Source organism: Pseudorasbora parva, chromosome 12 (genome assembly GCF_024679245.1).
Source record: "Pseudorasbora parva isolate DD20220531a chromosome 12, ASM2467924v1, whole genome shotgun sequence".
In the NCBI taxonomy this organism is placed as follows: Eukaryota; Metazoa; Chordata; class Actinopteri; order Cypriniformes; family Gobionidae; genus Pseudorasbora; species Pseudorasbora parva.
The window spans coordinates 40,220,132-40,237,137 of record NC_090183.1 but is presented as its reverse complement, the minus strand read 5'-3'; the positions used below and the strand labels follow the sequence as shown (position 1 = coordinate 40,237,137).

Below are 17,006 nucleotides of genomic sequence, written 5' to 3'. Positions count from 1 at the left end.
AAGTCAGAATTGTGAGATATAAAGTCAGAATTGTGAGATATAAAATCAGAATTGTGAGATATAAAATCAGAATTGTGAGATATAAAATCAAAATTGTGAGATATAAAGTCAGAATTGTGTGATATAAAGTCAGAATTGTGAGATATAAAGTCAGAATTGTGTGATATAAAGTCAGAATTGTGAGTTATAAAGTCAGAATTGTGAGATATAAAGTCAGAATTGTGTGATATAAAGTCAGAATTGTGAGATATAAAGTCAGAATTGTGTGATATAAAGTCAGAATTGTGAGTTATAAAGTCAGAATTGTGTGATATAAAGTCAGAATTGTGTGATATAAAGTCAGAATTGTGAGATATAAAGTCAGAATTGTGTGATATAAAGTCAGAATTGTGTGATATAAAGTCAGAATTGTGAGATATAAAGTCAGAATTGTGTGATATAAAGTCAGAATTGTGTGATATAAAGTCAGAATTGTGAGATATAAAGTCAGAACTGAGATATAAAGTCAGAATTGTGAGATATAAAGTCAGAATTGTGAGATATAAAGTCAGAATTGTGTGATATAAAGTCAGAATTGTGTGATATAAAGTCAGAACTGAGATATAAAGTCAGAATTGTGAGATATAAAGTCAGAATTGTGAGATATAAAGTCAGAATTGTGAGATATAAAGTCAGAATTGTGTGATATAAAGTCAGAATTGTGAGATATAAAATCAGAATTGTGAGATATAAAATCAGAATTGTGAGATATAAAGTCAGAATTGTGTGATATAAAGTCAGAATTGAGATATAAAGTCAGAATTGTGAGATATAAAGTCAGAATTGTGAGATATAAAGTCAGAATTGTGAGATATAAAGTCAGAATTGTGTGATATAAAGTCAGAATTGTGAGATATAAAGTCAGAATTGTGAGATATAAAATCAGAATTGTGAGATATAAAATCAGAATTGTGAGATATAAAATCAGAATTGTGAGATATAAAATCAGAATTGTGAGATATAAAGTCAGAATTGTGTGATATAAAGTCAGAACTGAGATATAAAGTCAGAATTGTGAGATATAAAGTCAGAATTGTGAGATATAAAGTCAGAATTGTGAGATATAAAGTCAGAATTGTGTGATATAAAGTCAGAATTGTGAGATATAAAGTCAGAATTGTGAGATATAAAATCAGAATTGTGAGATATAAAATCAGAATTGTGAGATATAAAATCAGAATTGTGAGATATAAAGTCAGAATTGTGTGATATAAAGTCAGAATTGAGATATAAAGTCAGAATTGTGAGATATAAAGTCAGAATTGTGTGATATAAAGTCAGAATTGTGAGATATAAAGTCAGAATTGTGAGATATAAAGTCAGAATTGTGTGATATAAAGTCAGAATTGTGAGATATAAAGTCAGAATTGTGAGATATAAAATCAGAATTGTGTGATATAAAGTCAGAATTGTGTGATATAAAGTCAGAATTGTGAGATATAAAGTCAGAATTGTGAGATATAAAGTCAGAATTGTGTGATATAAAGTCAGAATTGTGAGATATAAAGTCAGAATTGTGTGATATAAAGTCAGAATTGTGTGATATAAAGTCAGAATTGTGTGATATAAAATCAGAATTGTGAGATATAAAGTCAGAATTGTGTGATATAAAGTCAGAATTGTGTGATATAAAGTCCGAATTGTGAGATATAAAGTCAGAATTGTGTGATATAAAGTCAGAATTGTGAGATATAAAGTCAGAATTGTGTGATGTAAAGTCAGAATTGTGAGATATAAAGTCAGAATTGTGAGATATAAAGTCAGAATTGTGAGATAAAGTCAGAATTGTGAGATATAAAGTCAGAATTGTGAGATATAAAGTCAGAATTGTGTGATATAAAGACAGAATTGTGAGATATAAAGTCAGAATTGTGTGATATAAAGTCAGAATTGTGAGATATAAAGTCAGAATTGTGAGATATAAAGTCAGAATTGTGTGATGTAAAGTCAGAATTGTGTGATATTAAGTCAGAATTGTGTGATATAAAGTCAGAATTGTGAGATAAAGTCAGAATTGTGTGATGTAAAGTCAGAATTGTGAGATATAAAGTCAGAATTGTGTGATATAAAGTCAGAATTGTGAGATATAAAGTCAGAATTGTGAGATATAAAGTCAGAATTGTGTGATATAAAGTCAGAACTGAGATATAAAGTCAGAATTGTGAGATATAAAGTCAGAATTGTGTGATATAAAGTCAGAATTGTGTGATATAAAGTCAGAATTGTGAGATATAAAGTCAGAATTGTGCGATATAAAGTCAGAATTGTGAGATATACAGTCAGAATTGTGTGATATATTGTCAGAATTAAGAGACATCAAGTCGCAATTATATTTTTAAAAGTTTTATTCTGTGGCAGAAACAAATTTTCATATAATACTCTGTTAAGAATTATATTATTATTATTATTATTATTATTATTATTATTATTATTATTATTATTATTATTATTATATATCTTTTCCTCACTGGAATTCCTCCCCAAGTTGTCAATCAACATTAGAGCGCCACCCTTAGGCTGAATAACACAAACTCTACCAAAAGTGTGTGTGCATGTGTTCAGCTTTCACAATCTGCCCTACTTAAAATTACAGTCAGGAGATGCTCGGCATAGGTCTGGTTACGCGAGACTATATAGTGTCTGTCAACATGGCTCAGTGCAGAAAAGTTCACAAAGTTCCATGCATGTTCAATGAACTACATCTTTACGGTAATAACGGCATATATTTAAGGCATGTAAAAAAGAAATTGATGTTAAAAAAAAAATCTCAGTGAACAGTGTGACAACTTCCAAATGGATTCCTCTATTTATTCAATTTGCAATGTAAAGCAAATCAAGAAGGACATTTTCATGGTTCAAATATCATTGGATGTCATATATTATCTCTTTTTACCCCTGGAAATGTTTCAACCCCAACTTGAAATTTATTGCATTTTGTGCACAGTTTTGTAAATAGCTTTTCAATAAAGACATTCATGCAGGTGATATTTCAGCATATGTTACATCACCATACACCTGTTGTTTTGTTGTTTCCCCCCAATGTTCTGACATTGTACCCTGAATCTGGATTCTCTCAGGCATCAAAAAGAGATCCAAGGTTCCTGGTGTTATGATTACACAGTATGTTGAGGAACTTCCTGAGGGGATGACAACTCCTGACTTCACACGTAAACCCATCGCTTTAACCATTCAAGAAGGTAAGCACATTAAAAGAGAAGACACTACAAAAGTGAATGCAAATATGATTAGAGACGACAGTTGAGAGCTAAACGATCCTGGATGTGAAATTAACAAGCTATGAGCACGTACAGAGGATTACCGCACAGATTTACTGCCCTAAATGTCTAAGCTGTGCAGCTACACAGACTTAACTTGCACAGTACATCAGAGATTTATCAGGTTCTCTGCTTGTCCTTCAGCTTTAACATGTGACTACAGCTATGCACAGAGGGAAGGAAATCAAATAGCATATATCCCATTTCATGCTAGTTTGAAATGCACAGGGCAAGACCACAAATGTGTAATGCATGCTTTCATTTATGCTTATGATGACATCTTACCTTTCAAGCTATAGATTTCTGCAATGTATTCAACTTTGCTATTGTGGTACTGCAATACAATTTTCTTGATCTTCTCTGAAAAAACTCAAAACTGTAAGCATTTCTAACATGCTTATTTTATTATTGCTATTTCCACCTTTTCATGAGAATAGTATAGTCATTAAAGCCCAGTTTCACAGACAGGTCTTAGATTAAGTCAGGATTAGGCCTTAGTTTAACTACCACATTTAAATAGCTTTTAAAAAACTTTGATGTGCATCTTGAGACAAAACAGTGGCACTGACATAATATATATATATATATATATAAAGATTAATTAATTAATTACGTGACTTTAACGCGTTAATTAATTACGCAAAAAATAATAATAATAATAATTTTTTTACCGCACTTATTTTTGCACCGCGGAACGTTTTTCAATGAATGAGTTTCGATGGACCGATTATACTGGAACACCAACTAGCGCTCCGGAGTCACGACAACAACAAACCATGAGTGAACTAGGCTTGGGCGGTATCCAAATTTTGATACCGTCAAACCTCCTCCCTATTTTACCTCGGTATACGGTATTACCGTGAATAATTAAAACATTATGATGTAAGGCTCAGACAGCGTCAACAAACTGTTGGCTTGTGCCTAAACCGTTCAGAAACTGAATACCAAACACTAATACTGAAACAATAACAAAATAACATGCACAACAATATTAACAACTGGTATTAGCAACAAATAACAGTTTAAAAAAAGTGCAATACAACAGTCAAACATAATTAAATTAACATAAACATCCAGAACAGGTTTAGCGCGCACAAATGAATTAAATCAAATCACACTGCCTGGAACAACTTTAAAGAGCAGCTTATAAAAAAAAAGTGTAAATAGACCCACAACAGTCAACCAGAGTTGAATTAACATAAAGATCTATATTATAAAAATGATTGCAAAGTAATAGGCCTAAATAAAAATAAATTCTTTCCAGTCTTCTTAACAATATTGTTTTTAACGAAAACCAAATAAAATAGGCTACCTGAATCAATTGATTAACGAATTAATTAATTAAATAAATAACAATAAATGAAAAAGAGAAAAAGAAAAGAAAAAAGAAACAAATGGCAAGTGGCATCAAATCTAGTCAAGATTTTTCGCTAGAAAAACCAACTTTGTCCGGCTTTAACAGGGCACGTTGTGGACCGACAACTTTGCATGCGGGGCTGAAAACCGTTGTGCTTGTGGCTCCAAACAGTGAGTTGTCATTTGAGCTCCGACTCGGTCCTCTACGGTGCCGATGCCGCGGGACCTGCATCGGCTTGTTTTGTTTTTTGTTTTTTTGCAGCAAAAAAAAAAACGATGTTTATTTAGGCTTATTCATTCGTTCTTTTAACGAATGAATGAGTTAACTGGCCTAAATAAACAAAATAATTCATGAATAGGCCTAAACGAATGAATGAATAGGCCTGAACGAATGAATTAATAAATAGGCCTAAATAAACGAATTAATGCATAAAAAAATAAGCCCATTAATGTTATTCCATTTGTTCAAATTTGCATTCACATTTTTAAGTAAGTTCCTTATGCGAGTCAAGTCTGCATTTATATGATAAAAAATACCGAAAAAAAGGTTTTCTATTTTAACATAGCCTACTTTTAAATATAATTTATTTATGTGATGCAAAGTATATGTGTATATATATATATATATATATATTTTTTTTTTACATTTGAGCCCCTGCCCCTGAGGAACTCTCTGCACGTTTTATGCTTACCGTTATGAGACAATTGTCAGACAATTGACATTTGTTTTGTGAGTCCCATGTCCACTTGATTCTTGTGGAGTTCATGCTTATTGCTTACATTGCCAGCTGTGTGACAAAAGGCTTCGGCAATATTACAGCATAGTCCGAGGGTGCGCTCGGTTTTTCATCCACGCAGCAGTGAGTGGATGGTGGTTTTCGGATATGCGCCCTTAGGTTCAAGGTATTTCCATCTCTTGCGGTCATCTTTTTGTTGCACAATTTGCAAATTGCCTCGTCTATATTTACCGCCTCTCCCTTCTCGTTCGGTCAAAACCCAAAATACTTCCAAACTGCAGAAGTTGTTCTTTTTCGAGACCGAATAACTCAGTGCCCGACTCGCCGTCTTTTCCCCTCTCTCTCTTTCTCATCCGCTGTCACAATAACGCATATATTTAGGCTTTAAATAAATAAATAGTATTTAATATGTAAATAGTTTAATTAGTTCAACTTATTAAATATTTAATAATTAATATTTTTTTAATATTTTTTTTTGACGGTTTGAAGGTATTGAAACTGATACCGCTGCTATTTTTAGATCCCGCGGTATACCATTTTACCTTATTACCGCCCAAGCCTAGAGTGAACATGAACGAAGAAGCTGATGAGACTGCTTTGCTTGGCCCCGTGGATGGGAAATTTTGTTTTAAAAAACGAAAGAATGGAAGCGTCGACAAGAGCATGGTTGTGAGCAAGCTATACAACAAGGAATTCGCGTATCACCGCAGCACATTGAGCCTCAAATATCACAAATATGCTTTTGCTACACTTAATGGAAAAACACTGCACTGGTCTGCTAGACTGAAATAAATAAACTATATTTTGTGGATTAAGCTTATGTATTTAGTCATTATTCAATGGTATACTAAAAATACATGTGAAAAATTACTTCTCATTGTTCTCAGGTCAAATATTTATATGCAATTAAAATGCGATTAATTTCGATTAATTAATTACAAAGCCTCTAATTAATTTTAATCGATTCCCGGCCCTAATACATATATATATGATATATATATGATATATCAGTGCAACTTGCTTTCAGTTAAAACAGCTCAAATGTACATTTTAGTCTGAGACCAGCTTAAGCCTTGTCTGTGAAACCAGAAATAAACTATATCACACACTCGCGAGATCTGCTCAACCAACTCGGATGCATTTTAAATAGTCTACAGTGTGCAGGGTACTCGTTCACTTGTTATTCAAATCTTCGTTTTGTACAGAAATTCACACATAGGCTCAATTTATGTTTGTCTACAAAAATACTTTTAAGCATTTAAGCCACCAGTTTTCATAACAGAAATTGAGTTGTGTGTGTAAAATTTTGACTTTTTGAAGTATACCTGAACAAATTCTCTAATAAATGTACACATAAAAAGTAAGATATTTGCCTGATAAAGAATTCAAATGTACATTTTTATAAACAGGAAAGCTGGCCATTTTTAAAGCCAAAGTGAGTGGAAACCCAACACCAACTGTAACCTGGCGTAGAGCTAAAGGAGAAATGAACGATCCCCAAAAGTTTCAGAACAAATATGACCCCACAACTAATGAACACACTTTGGAGGTATGCACAGGCTTTTACCTTTACTTTTAAACTGCTACTCAATATTTAAGGTGAAGTGTGTAATGTTTTAATCTTACATCCCAGATTAATATGAAGAGTCTGTAAGAAAGACATTTTTGGGTTCATTCGCCCGAATATTGTAAATTCAGTTGTTCTGTGCATTCAAGGTATGGTTTGCTTCTGTTTGAACAGCCCATCACAGCAACTTTGTCACAACCAACACGTTCTCAAATTGTCACACATTGACGCTTGGTCAGGACCCCTTGGCGTCACTTTTTAACATGCATCGTTCAACAAGCAGGGCACTCCATTGCTTTCAGTTGTTTGCCTTATGTGTGTCAAAGCTGACATGATAAGTTAATCATGAGACATATGAGAGACAATGTAATTTCACTATCAAAGCTGACAAAACGGTTCTTCAGGTGGTATTTTTTTATTGTGTGTATGATCTGCGGTGGATAGAGACGCTGATCGCTTTTGGCTTTTGGTCACCAGATCAATCATTTGGCCTCAGAACACTGGGAATATTGGTATTTTTTAAATTAATTGTGGAGCTGCCTGTCTGTTTTATATCATGTAATACACAAAGGTTTAGGGGTAGTGTTGGGTTATGTGTTCAAGCGCAGCTATATACAATAGCATAAATAAAATAAATGTAAATAAAATCATACTGGCTGATTAAATTGAAAATCACACTATTCTGATTCCTATGCTCAAAGGTCTCTCATTGAAAGCAATGAGGTGTCCTGTGTGGTGAAAATTGAGAACGTGTTTGAAAACTTGGTGACTTGGTGTTCTTTGGTGGCTTGGACAATACACACTTGAACTTTAAATGATCATTGTCATTCAATTATTATGCAAGATTTATCAAAACTACAAACCCATTTCTCTGATCATTTACTTGCAGATACCTAAAGTCAGCATTGATGAAGCCGACACTTACAAATGCTACGCCTCAAATGAATATGGAAAGGCTGTTTGCACTGTTGTCCTAAATATCATTGAAGGTGGGACACGCTTCTTTAGGACTTATTTTTAAATAATTTCTTTTCTTGTTCTATTCGCAAAAAAAGCAGAGCTAGTATCAGGAAGAAAGCTGCAAATACATTATTTTCTTCTCTCTTTTTAGTTGGATTCAAAAAAAACAAAGAAATGCAAAAGGCTGAAGAAGGTAAGACAATTGTGGCAACATTTAGGTAGTGGATTTTCTTCAGGATAGGACGGGAGTTCTTTACACCAAAAGTGATTTAAAGGGATATGTGTGACATTGCATATGGCACACACAAGCATTAATTGGACTTCTGTTTGTTGATTGCATTTTGAAGCTGTAACAGGTGACCCAACAGAGTTCAGAAAGAGGCTCAGGAAAGGGTGAGACATTTGTTTCCATTACGTTACACATTAATGCCATGTCATCAGCTGTGTGGTTTCACATTTGGCTCCATTCATACGTATGACTGCAGCCATTGTTCATTAGCCCATTTCATAATAACATCAGTCATGTGCTTTAATTTGGACTTAAGTTAATATTTGCGATCACAATCTGTTTAAAGCGCTGTCAAAAGTCAGGAGAAAAAGGAAGGGGACATTGACGACTCGGTTTGGGAATTGCTGCTGAGTGCTGACAAGAAAGACTACGAACGAATTTGCTCAGAGTATGGAATCACTAATTTCCGTCACATGCTGAAAAAACTGGTCGAGATGAAGAAGGAAAGAGAAGAGGAGCAGGCACAGGTAAAGAGCTGCCAAGATGGCAGAAGGTTTCTCAAAGAATTGCTTTCACATTTTCATGACTGGATGCACAACTGCATGTGGAGACAAATTATGTTATATTCTGTTTGTTTCGCTGCTTTAGTTCATTGAACATCTCAGTAATCTCAAACCCATTGAGGTGAAGGCTGAGGGTGCTGCAACCATTGAACTGGAGATGGAGCTCAAAGACCCAAACAGTCGCATATTTCTGTACAAGGTGAGAACTTTTTTAAAAGCGTTGACACAGATCAAAGCTATTTACAAGCAATCGATGCATGCCATTAAAAGAAAAATTGCCTCTGATAAATCGACCAACAACCATTTACCATTGGTTCATATGTGATCATAAAAAAACAACAGCTGTCATTTAAGAAATTTGAACAGTAGAATTGTGGGAGACATATTTGCCCTCCAGTGCTTCACTCTTCGGTCCAGTAGGTGGCATTCTGCCATTGTAGTGAATTCACCCATCTGGAAATTAATTGAATTATTAAACTTTTTGCTGGTTAATGACATATTTATCATTTTAAAAAAACAAAGGCAATGTTTTGCATGGTTATGAAGGTTGATTTCATCATTGCCATTTCTGATGTTGCATATAATTCGCAAATGAAAGCCTATGAGCAGAACACAACCCTTATGAGTACCAGTCTTCAATTTAACCATGCATCATGTAAAAATCTTTTTCCCTTTTGTTCAGGATGGTGTAATGATTCCATACAGCAAAGACGTTGAAGCAGAAGTGAAGCACTGTCTTAAAAAAGTTGGCAAGAAGTATGTCTTTACTGTTAAAAATCTCAATCCAGAAGATGCCGGAATCTATCAAGTGGATGTTGAGGGAGTCAATATCTTTTCAACGGATTTCAAGAGTACGTTTTTTTACAGCACATTTATTTGCCATGAATTCCCATGCTGGTCTATGCTGATTTGGTGCTGGTCCAGCTGGTTAACCCACATATAAACACATCTACACTGGATGAGTGCCACAATGCATCAAAACTGAATTGATTTCATTATAATCAATAAACCGGTCTACACTGGAAGCATCTATTTGGTCGCACTTCTGACAGTTACTTTAAATAGCACACGTGATGTTTCTGGTCTGCTAATATAAATCGTGTTTTGCTTCTACATTAACAGTATAATAATATGTAGTCCTCAGTCAATTTTATTTCCATTGAAAATTAAGTTGAGACACCAGCACACCAGTATCCAAAACACTATATACTGTGGTGAACAGCTTTGTAGATCTTTTAAGCAGCTCTCTCACAGAATGCATAATGCCATCATGGATTGACCGAGGTGTGTTTATCCATATTTAACACACAGTTCCCCCAGTGGACTTCGCCCTGAAGATTAAGGAGGTGACAGCCGAAGAGAGAGAGGATGCCATCTTTGAGTGTGTCTTAACTCAGCCCATTAATGAGATTGTTTGGACCCTAAAAAATACACCTCTCTCTAACAATGACAAATATGAGATTACTTCTTCAGAGGATAAACTGATCCACCGTCTGAGAATCATTGATTGTATGCCGCTGGATGCTGGAATCTATGCTGCTCTTGCCGGCATTAAGTCTTGCAGTGCTTGGCTGATTGTAGAAGGTACGTACAACCTTTTTTTTTTTTTTTTTTTTTTAGTTATCAGAAATTAGGTCTGTCAATTGTTTAAGTTACTTAAATATATACATAAATGCGTGTGTATTTATATTACATAATAATTATGCACTGTACACACATATATTATGTAAACGCAAACTTGGACATGTAAGCATTAAATTAAATAGATCATCCTGTGGATATTGCAAGTCCCCAAATTGTACTAAATGTACATTTTAAATTGACAGCCCTTCTATTAGAAAACTGTGTTGTCAATTAAATGAAAAAATATTCAAATAACTGCATGATATGCAGATTAAATAATCAATCACAAATGATCAAAGCCCTTTTATTAGAACATATATATGTCAATTACTTTTAAAAATCTAAAATTATGATTTGGTGATTATTAAAATTATTAAAGTATTATTAAAATAACAGCATATGTCAATATTTGCCAAATATGTCCACAACTAAAGACTCCTAAATGTAGATATTTCAGACTTTGACTTTAAAAGTCAATATATTGAATGTTTTGTTTTCCTTTTTATTATCAAATTCTTAATAAATGTAATATTTCTGTAATATTGTTTCCACACCAGCTGACAAAGATCCTGCAACAAAGGGCAAGAAGAAAGCCCGTAAAACCACTCAGGCCGGCGGTGCTGGAGACGAGTTGCAGAAGATTGCTGCCGAGCAGGCTGAGAAGCACAAGAAGGAAATGGCCGAATCTTTGGAGGCAGCTAAGAAGCTCCAGGCTGAACGAGAGGCCGCACAAGCTGAAGCCAAAGCCAAGGCTGCAGCTGAAGCCGAAGCTGCAAAAGCGGCTGCACAGGCAGCTGCAGCTGCTGCAGCCGCAGATGCTGCAAAAGCTGCAAAGGATGCCCTTGCTGCAGCTAAAGCCAAAGGTATGTCTGAGGCCGAAGCTAAAGCCTCAGCAGATGCAGCGGCACGGGATGCAGCAGCTAAAGCCAAAGCCAAAGCTGAAGAAGAGGCCAGGAAGCAGGCTGAACTCAAGGCCTTAAGTGAAGGCCTGAGTGCTGAGCAATCGGCTGCGGCGGGGGCTGCGGCAGCTGCTGCAATGGCCGCACAGACAGCAAGGCTTGAGAAAGGGGCCGCAGGAGATACTGGAGAAGGTGGAGGAGCCGGAGGTGCTGGTGGAGCCGGAGAGGCTGGTGGAGCTGGTGAAGCCGGAGGGGCTGGTGGAGCTGGTGGAGCTGATGGAGCTGGAGGGGCAGGTGGAGCTGATGGAGCTGGAGGGGCTGGTGGAGCTGATGGAGCTGGTGGAGCAGATGGAGCTGGAGGGGCTGGTGGAGCAGATGGAGCTGGTGGAGCAGATGGAGCTGGTGGAGCCGGTGGTGCTGGCGGGGCTGGAGGCTCTGGAGGAAACGGGGGTGATGGAGGAGGAGACGAAGAAGGAAAAAAGCGCCAGCGGGCAGGACCTCTTGTCCCTGAGACTGTTATAGGTAAGAAATTATACAAGGAGACAAAATATATCTATGCTATACAGATTTCCTCTCGCTTTCATCTCTAATTTTAAAAATATGTACTATAACATGGCAAAAGTGGTTGGTTCTTACAGAAAACACAGCAGGACAAACTTTCAACCAGAGGTCTGCAATCATCTTGACATTTTTTATTTCAATTTTGACCAAAAATACAGTAATATTTAAAATGTTTTTTTTTCTTTCTTTTTTCTAATTAATTTTAATTATTTTGTTTTATTTCTGTGATGGCAAAGATTAATTTTCAGCTATTCAGTTCTCTCTCTCTCTAACGTCTTCTTGAGCTTTATTAGACAAATTCACACAAAATTATATCCGCGGCCCCTAAATATTTAGATGGGACCCCTCAAATAAAATTCTGGCTATGCCACTGCCACAAACGTAAGCAATTATCAAAACACACCTACATTCTGCAGGTGTTTTTAACTCAGGTGGGACACACACAACACACAAAAGCGTTACTCATACTATGTTGATTAATTTAAAGTTTACATCAAAAATCATGATAGGAAACTCAAACACGCCCAGCCCAGTTCCAGGTGTGAGCAGGGAGCATTGTAAGCAGGAAGGGGAAGCTGCGGGCCATACCCGTGTAAGGCAAGGCCCACTGATACCAGACACAGTGATTGGTAAGAGTGTGGGATGAAAGCACTAAATCCACCTCATGTGAATTAAAATGAAATAAAACTAAAACTAAATAGTGTTTAACTAAAAAGTGTCAACAGTAACACAAACGAGTAGTTTTTCCTTTTTCTTGAATGACTGATACAATCTTAACAGAACATTTGATGTGAATTAAAAAAATATATTTAAGCATGATTATTAATATTCAGTGATTAGAGTGATTATAATGTGTACATTTAATTAATACTACTTTTAACATAGGAAAAACTGTGTACTTATTAAAAAATAAATAAACACAACTAATGCAATTTACAATAAAATTAACCAGTGAAATGACATCAAACTAAAAATACATAAAATAATTTATCTTTTTAATTTTGTATCATTGAATGTTCAAAATGTATATTCTACCAAACAAATTCTCAAACCATTAAGCTAAATGTGCTGCTCGGTGTGTCTGTCTTCATTGTTTGTTTAATTTATTTGTTGTTCATGTACCTGTATTGTGTGGTGTGTTGGTGTTTTCAGTGTGTAACGTTACGAAAACAATATTCTGGTTGTTTGGTTTCTCGTTGGTTTAGCCTTGCTCATTGTGAAATCTCATTGGCCATATATCAAGCTCAGCATAATATTATGTTCTGATTGGTTGTGCAGCAGTCATGGAGCATTTTTGTTTTCAGTGTGGGCAGAAGAATTACTTTCTTGTAAAAAAAAGGCTTTAATAGTTCACAAACGGCAGCTCCGATACCAGATCTGAGTATTGGATCGGAGCATCCCTACTTGGCATGCTTAAGCATTAAGAGTTCCTTTAACTGGAACTAAGGGGCCAATCCCAATCCCTAAGAAACAAAACCTTACAACTTAAATCCCCCCCACACCAAACTTTACAACTGACATTGCAGTCAGATAACAGTTCTCTTTGCAACCGCTAAACCCAAACTTATCCATCAGATTGCCAGACAGAGAAGTGTGATTGGTTGAACACTGAGTCTAATGACGTGCTTTACACCACTGCTTCCCACACTTTGCATTACTCTTGGATGCAGCTGCTCGGCCATGGAAACCCATTCCATGAAGCTCTCTACAAACTGTTCTTAAGGTAATCTGAAGGCCACATGAAATTTGGAGGTCTGTAGCTACTGACTCTGCAGAAAGCTAACGTCAATAACATCAAAATGTGCTGACCCCGCTCTGTGATTTTATGTGGCCTACTGTTGTCTCCAGTTGCTTACCTTTTGTTATAATACCACTAACAATTGACCATGGAATATTTAGTAGTGAGGAAATTTCACAAATTGACTAATTGCACAGGTGGAAGCCTATCACGATTGAATTCACAGAGCTCCAGAGAGAGACCCATTCTTTCACAAAAAGTTTGTAGAAGCATCTGCATGCCTAGGTACTTGATTTGATATACCTTTGGCCATATAAGTGATTGTAACACCTGAATTTAATTATTCGGAGTGGTGTCCTAATACTTTTGGTAATATAGTGTCTGTGTAGCCGGATTTTGGAGCAGTGAGATTTCATTATAGTTGGAATTACCCTGTATGACAAGACGTTTAGAGGCTGGACCTCTGAAAATGTTCATTGTTTGTCTTTTTGTGGTGATTTATGTCACTGTTCTCTTAAATGTTCTTGTTTGTTTTAAGTGTTCTTCTTTTCATCTTAAATAATCTTTTCAACCCTCTTAATTGTATTATTGGCGATCTTCAAAATGCGGCATGATTGAAGGTGGAGGTAACCCATCAGATAAAGAAACCCCATCAGGGTCTGGCAACCCATCAGGTTCCGGTAACACATCAGGTTCGAGTAATCCATCAGGTTCCGGTAACCCATCAGATTCAGGAAACCCATCCGGTTCTGACAACCCTTCAGGCTCCGAGAACTCATCCGGGGCCGGTGGTGCATCAGGTTCTGGGGACCCACCAGGACCCGGGAAGCCACCAGGTCCTGGAGGCCCAACAGGGGGAAGCACTGAAGCAACGGAGGAAGAAAAAGATGCTGAAGATGAAAAGGATGAGTCAGCTAAAGCTGGCAAGCGTTCAGGCCGTAAAAAACATGGCGTACAGGTTCCGGAGACAGTTGTTGGTAAGAGATGTTTAAAATTGCAGTGACAGTTGCATGGAAGCAATGTCATTATTCAAAGTCATTCAGAACAATCAGGAATAACTACGCAATCCTCTACAGGAGTTCTGGTTTTAATTCAATTAAATCATCTAAGCCAAAAAAAACAAAATTATCCGAACACTTCCTATTTTTCCTACACTTTCTAGTCTTTCACGTCATTATGGAGAATTTTATTTTAATGGTGGTGGTTATCAAAGATTAAATTGCATCCCCAAGGATGTATGTCTCCCTTTTTTAAATATTTTGAACAATTAGACATGCTTTGTGTTTTGGGTCTTATTTATACTTCTGTAGGATCAAACATCTAAATCACAGCTTCCTGGATAATTTCCATTCAGAAACTTTGTCAGATCCACTGTCCAAAGTGTACTTCATTTAAAGATAAAACCCTTGGGTTCCATAGCTATAGAACTGGCAGATCAGCACTTCTTTAGCATTAATGTGCTTGTTGAAACTTTGTGAATGCATATCTGATGAGCAAGCTCAGTTGATTTGTGTAGGCGGAAGAAATATTATATTATATATATATTTCTTCTTTTCACATAGTGCCAGTGGGTGTTGGATAACTTTGTTTTTTAAAGAAATAATTCAGCCAAAAATGAAAATTCTCATGTCATTCTAAACTTGTTTGTTTAAATATATTTTAAAATGCTATTTATTCTCGCGATGCAAAGCTGAATTTTCATCATCAGCATCATTAATCCAATCTTCAGTCACATGATCCTTCATAAAAAATTCTAATATGCTGAACAGGTTTAGAGTGACATTTCTGATTCAACTATTCCTTAATGAATTGAATAAAAAGATTCTTTAGATTGGGACAATACCTTTGTGGAAAAATGTTTTCTTGTGTTTTCTTTCTCTTGTCTGCTGTTTGAGTATATCAGTATGCGCTTGTATTGTCCTCACCTCGCTTGCTTGCCTTGCTAAAAGCAAATCACCTCGCTCACTAATCAGAGGAACCGGAACATGATAAGATCTTAATAAATGCAAACATGACTTTAAAAAAAAAACTTTTATTATGAAAAGACAAAGATTTTATATCCCTTAGAAGACCTGAAGATTCAAACAGAGGGCATACCAGCAAGATTATCAATTGCCAAAACACTCTGCATTCTTCTCACAAAAGTCATTACCTGGAGATTTTGGAGCAGATTCTGCACTAGAACACGCTCCATGCGGATGTTGTCCAAAGAATAAAGAATACAAAATGGAAAAATAACTGAAAAGTATTCTAATTGTCATTAGAAAAATAAAAGTATTTGATAATCAATCAATCAATCAATCAATCAATCAATCAATCAATCAATCAATCAACTTTATTTATATAGCGCTTTTACAATGATAATATAACCAAAAGCAAAGGTTTCAGTAAATTGCCCATAGTGGTAAAGAGCTTGAGTGACTACTAATTCAGAAAATGATCCAACTAAACAACTTTACCCAAGAGTGATTATTATGCACTATTAGAATGAAAAGAATGACCGCACAAGGCCGTTGAAACGAGTAGCGGTCCTTCAGAAATGCTTCATGACTTGTTTTTACCATCATGACACGGGTTCTAAGAAGACACGGATTCTAAGAAGACAGCACTGAAGATGAAGCCAGGACAATGGTCATATGATCCCCCAAACTTCTGTTAACTTTCATTCACATTTTAATGCATTTTAACACATGCTATAATATATGTATGCCAGTACTTACTAAGTATAATTTCACTAGAATTGCTACAGTAGGCCTCAATTAATGTGTGGACGATAATTCACATAGCAATGCAGCTAAAAGGTAACTACAGTTGAACAATAAATTAAAATTCATTAGGGATGCACCGATATGAATATTTTGGCCAAAACCGATAACCAATAATTCTTTATATTTGAAAGCCAAAAAAAGATATATTGATCAATCTTAATCCAAATTTGTATCTAATTTTTGAGAAGCTGATTACAAAAACAAAAGTCTCACCATTGAAAGCCATGTACCAAGCGCACAATTACAATGTTCTCATTATAATTTTATGTAGCCTATTTGACTTTAACTGTTCCAATCATATTTCAAGCAATTCAAAGCCATCATGGCCAACTGTGCACATATAAAGTCTTTCAGCCGAAGCAAATAATCCATTATTTATTGGCTTTAATATTTAATGTATCTGGCAAATTTTCTTATTGGGCCGATAACGATAATATTGAAAACGGACATTGTCCGATACCGATTGGCCGATATATCGTGCATCCCTAAAACTAATTCCCATGCATCAAAAATTATTTTAATTTATTTTATTACAAATGTCCTGCAGATCCTGGTGTTCACTTTGCTGCTGGGCTGGAAGACTGCAAAGCTATTGTGGGAGAGGAAGCCGAACTGATCTGCAAACTCAGCAAAGCTGACTGTGAGGGTGTCTGGTCCAAAGATGGTGATGAGGTATAGAGATGCATTATAT

The 17,006-nt window shown here is 35.8% G+C and overlaps 2 protein-coding genes across 3 annotated transcripts in view; both read left to right on the top strand.

Annotated features, from left to right (window-relative positions):
- Positions 1-17,006, top strand: part of LOC137094530 (immunoglobulin-like and fibronectin type III domain-containing protein 1) — a 39,452-nt gene that overhangs the window by 12,781 nt on the left and 9,665 nt on the right. For both annotated transcript variants that reach the window (XM_067460282.1, XM_067460281.1), the window contains 11 exons: positions 3,117-3,236; positions 6,817-6,956; positions 7,864-7,963; positions 8,086-8,127; positions 8,282-8,327; positions 8,510-8,690; positions 8,812-8,925; positions 9,409-9,577; positions 10,038-10,310; positions 10,907-11,770; positions 16,863-16,987. In XM_067460282.1, coding sequence (XP_067316383.1) covers positions 3,117-3,236; positions 6,817-6,956; positions 7,864-7,963; positions 8,086-8,127; positions 8,282-8,327; positions 8,510-8,690; positions 8,812-8,925; positions 9,409-9,577; positions 10,038-10,310; positions 10,907-11,770; positions 16,863-16,987 — 2,174 coding nt within the window. The remainder of the gene's footprint in view (positions 1-3,116; positions 3,237-6,816; positions 6,957-7,863; positions 7,964-8,085; positions 8,128-8,281; positions 8,328-8,509; positions 8,691-8,811; positions 8,926-9,408; positions 9,578-10,037; positions 10,311-10,906; positions 11,771-16,862; positions 16,988-17,006) is intronic.
- LOC137093752 (uncharacterized) lies at positions 12,133-14,871 on the top strand. Its single transcript, XM_067458598.1, has 3 exons — positions 12,133-12,438; positions 14,168-14,524; positions 14,858-14,871. The coding sequence occupies exons 1-3, from the start codon at positions 12,279-12,281 to the stop codon at positions 14,869-14,871; spliced, it is 531 nt and encodes a 176-aa protein (XP_067314699.1). The 5' UTR covers positions 12,133-12,278.

Excerpts from the sequence above, each read along its gene's own strand:
- LOC137093752 (XM_067458598.1), top strand. The coding sequence starts at position 12,279 with ATGTTGATTAATTTAAAGTTTACATCAAAAATCATGATAGGAAACTCA. Across the intron at positions 12,439-14,167 it reads GATACCAGACACAGTGATTG|GTGGAGGTAACCCATCAGAT; the intron begins GTAAGAGTGTGG and ends GCATGATTGAAG.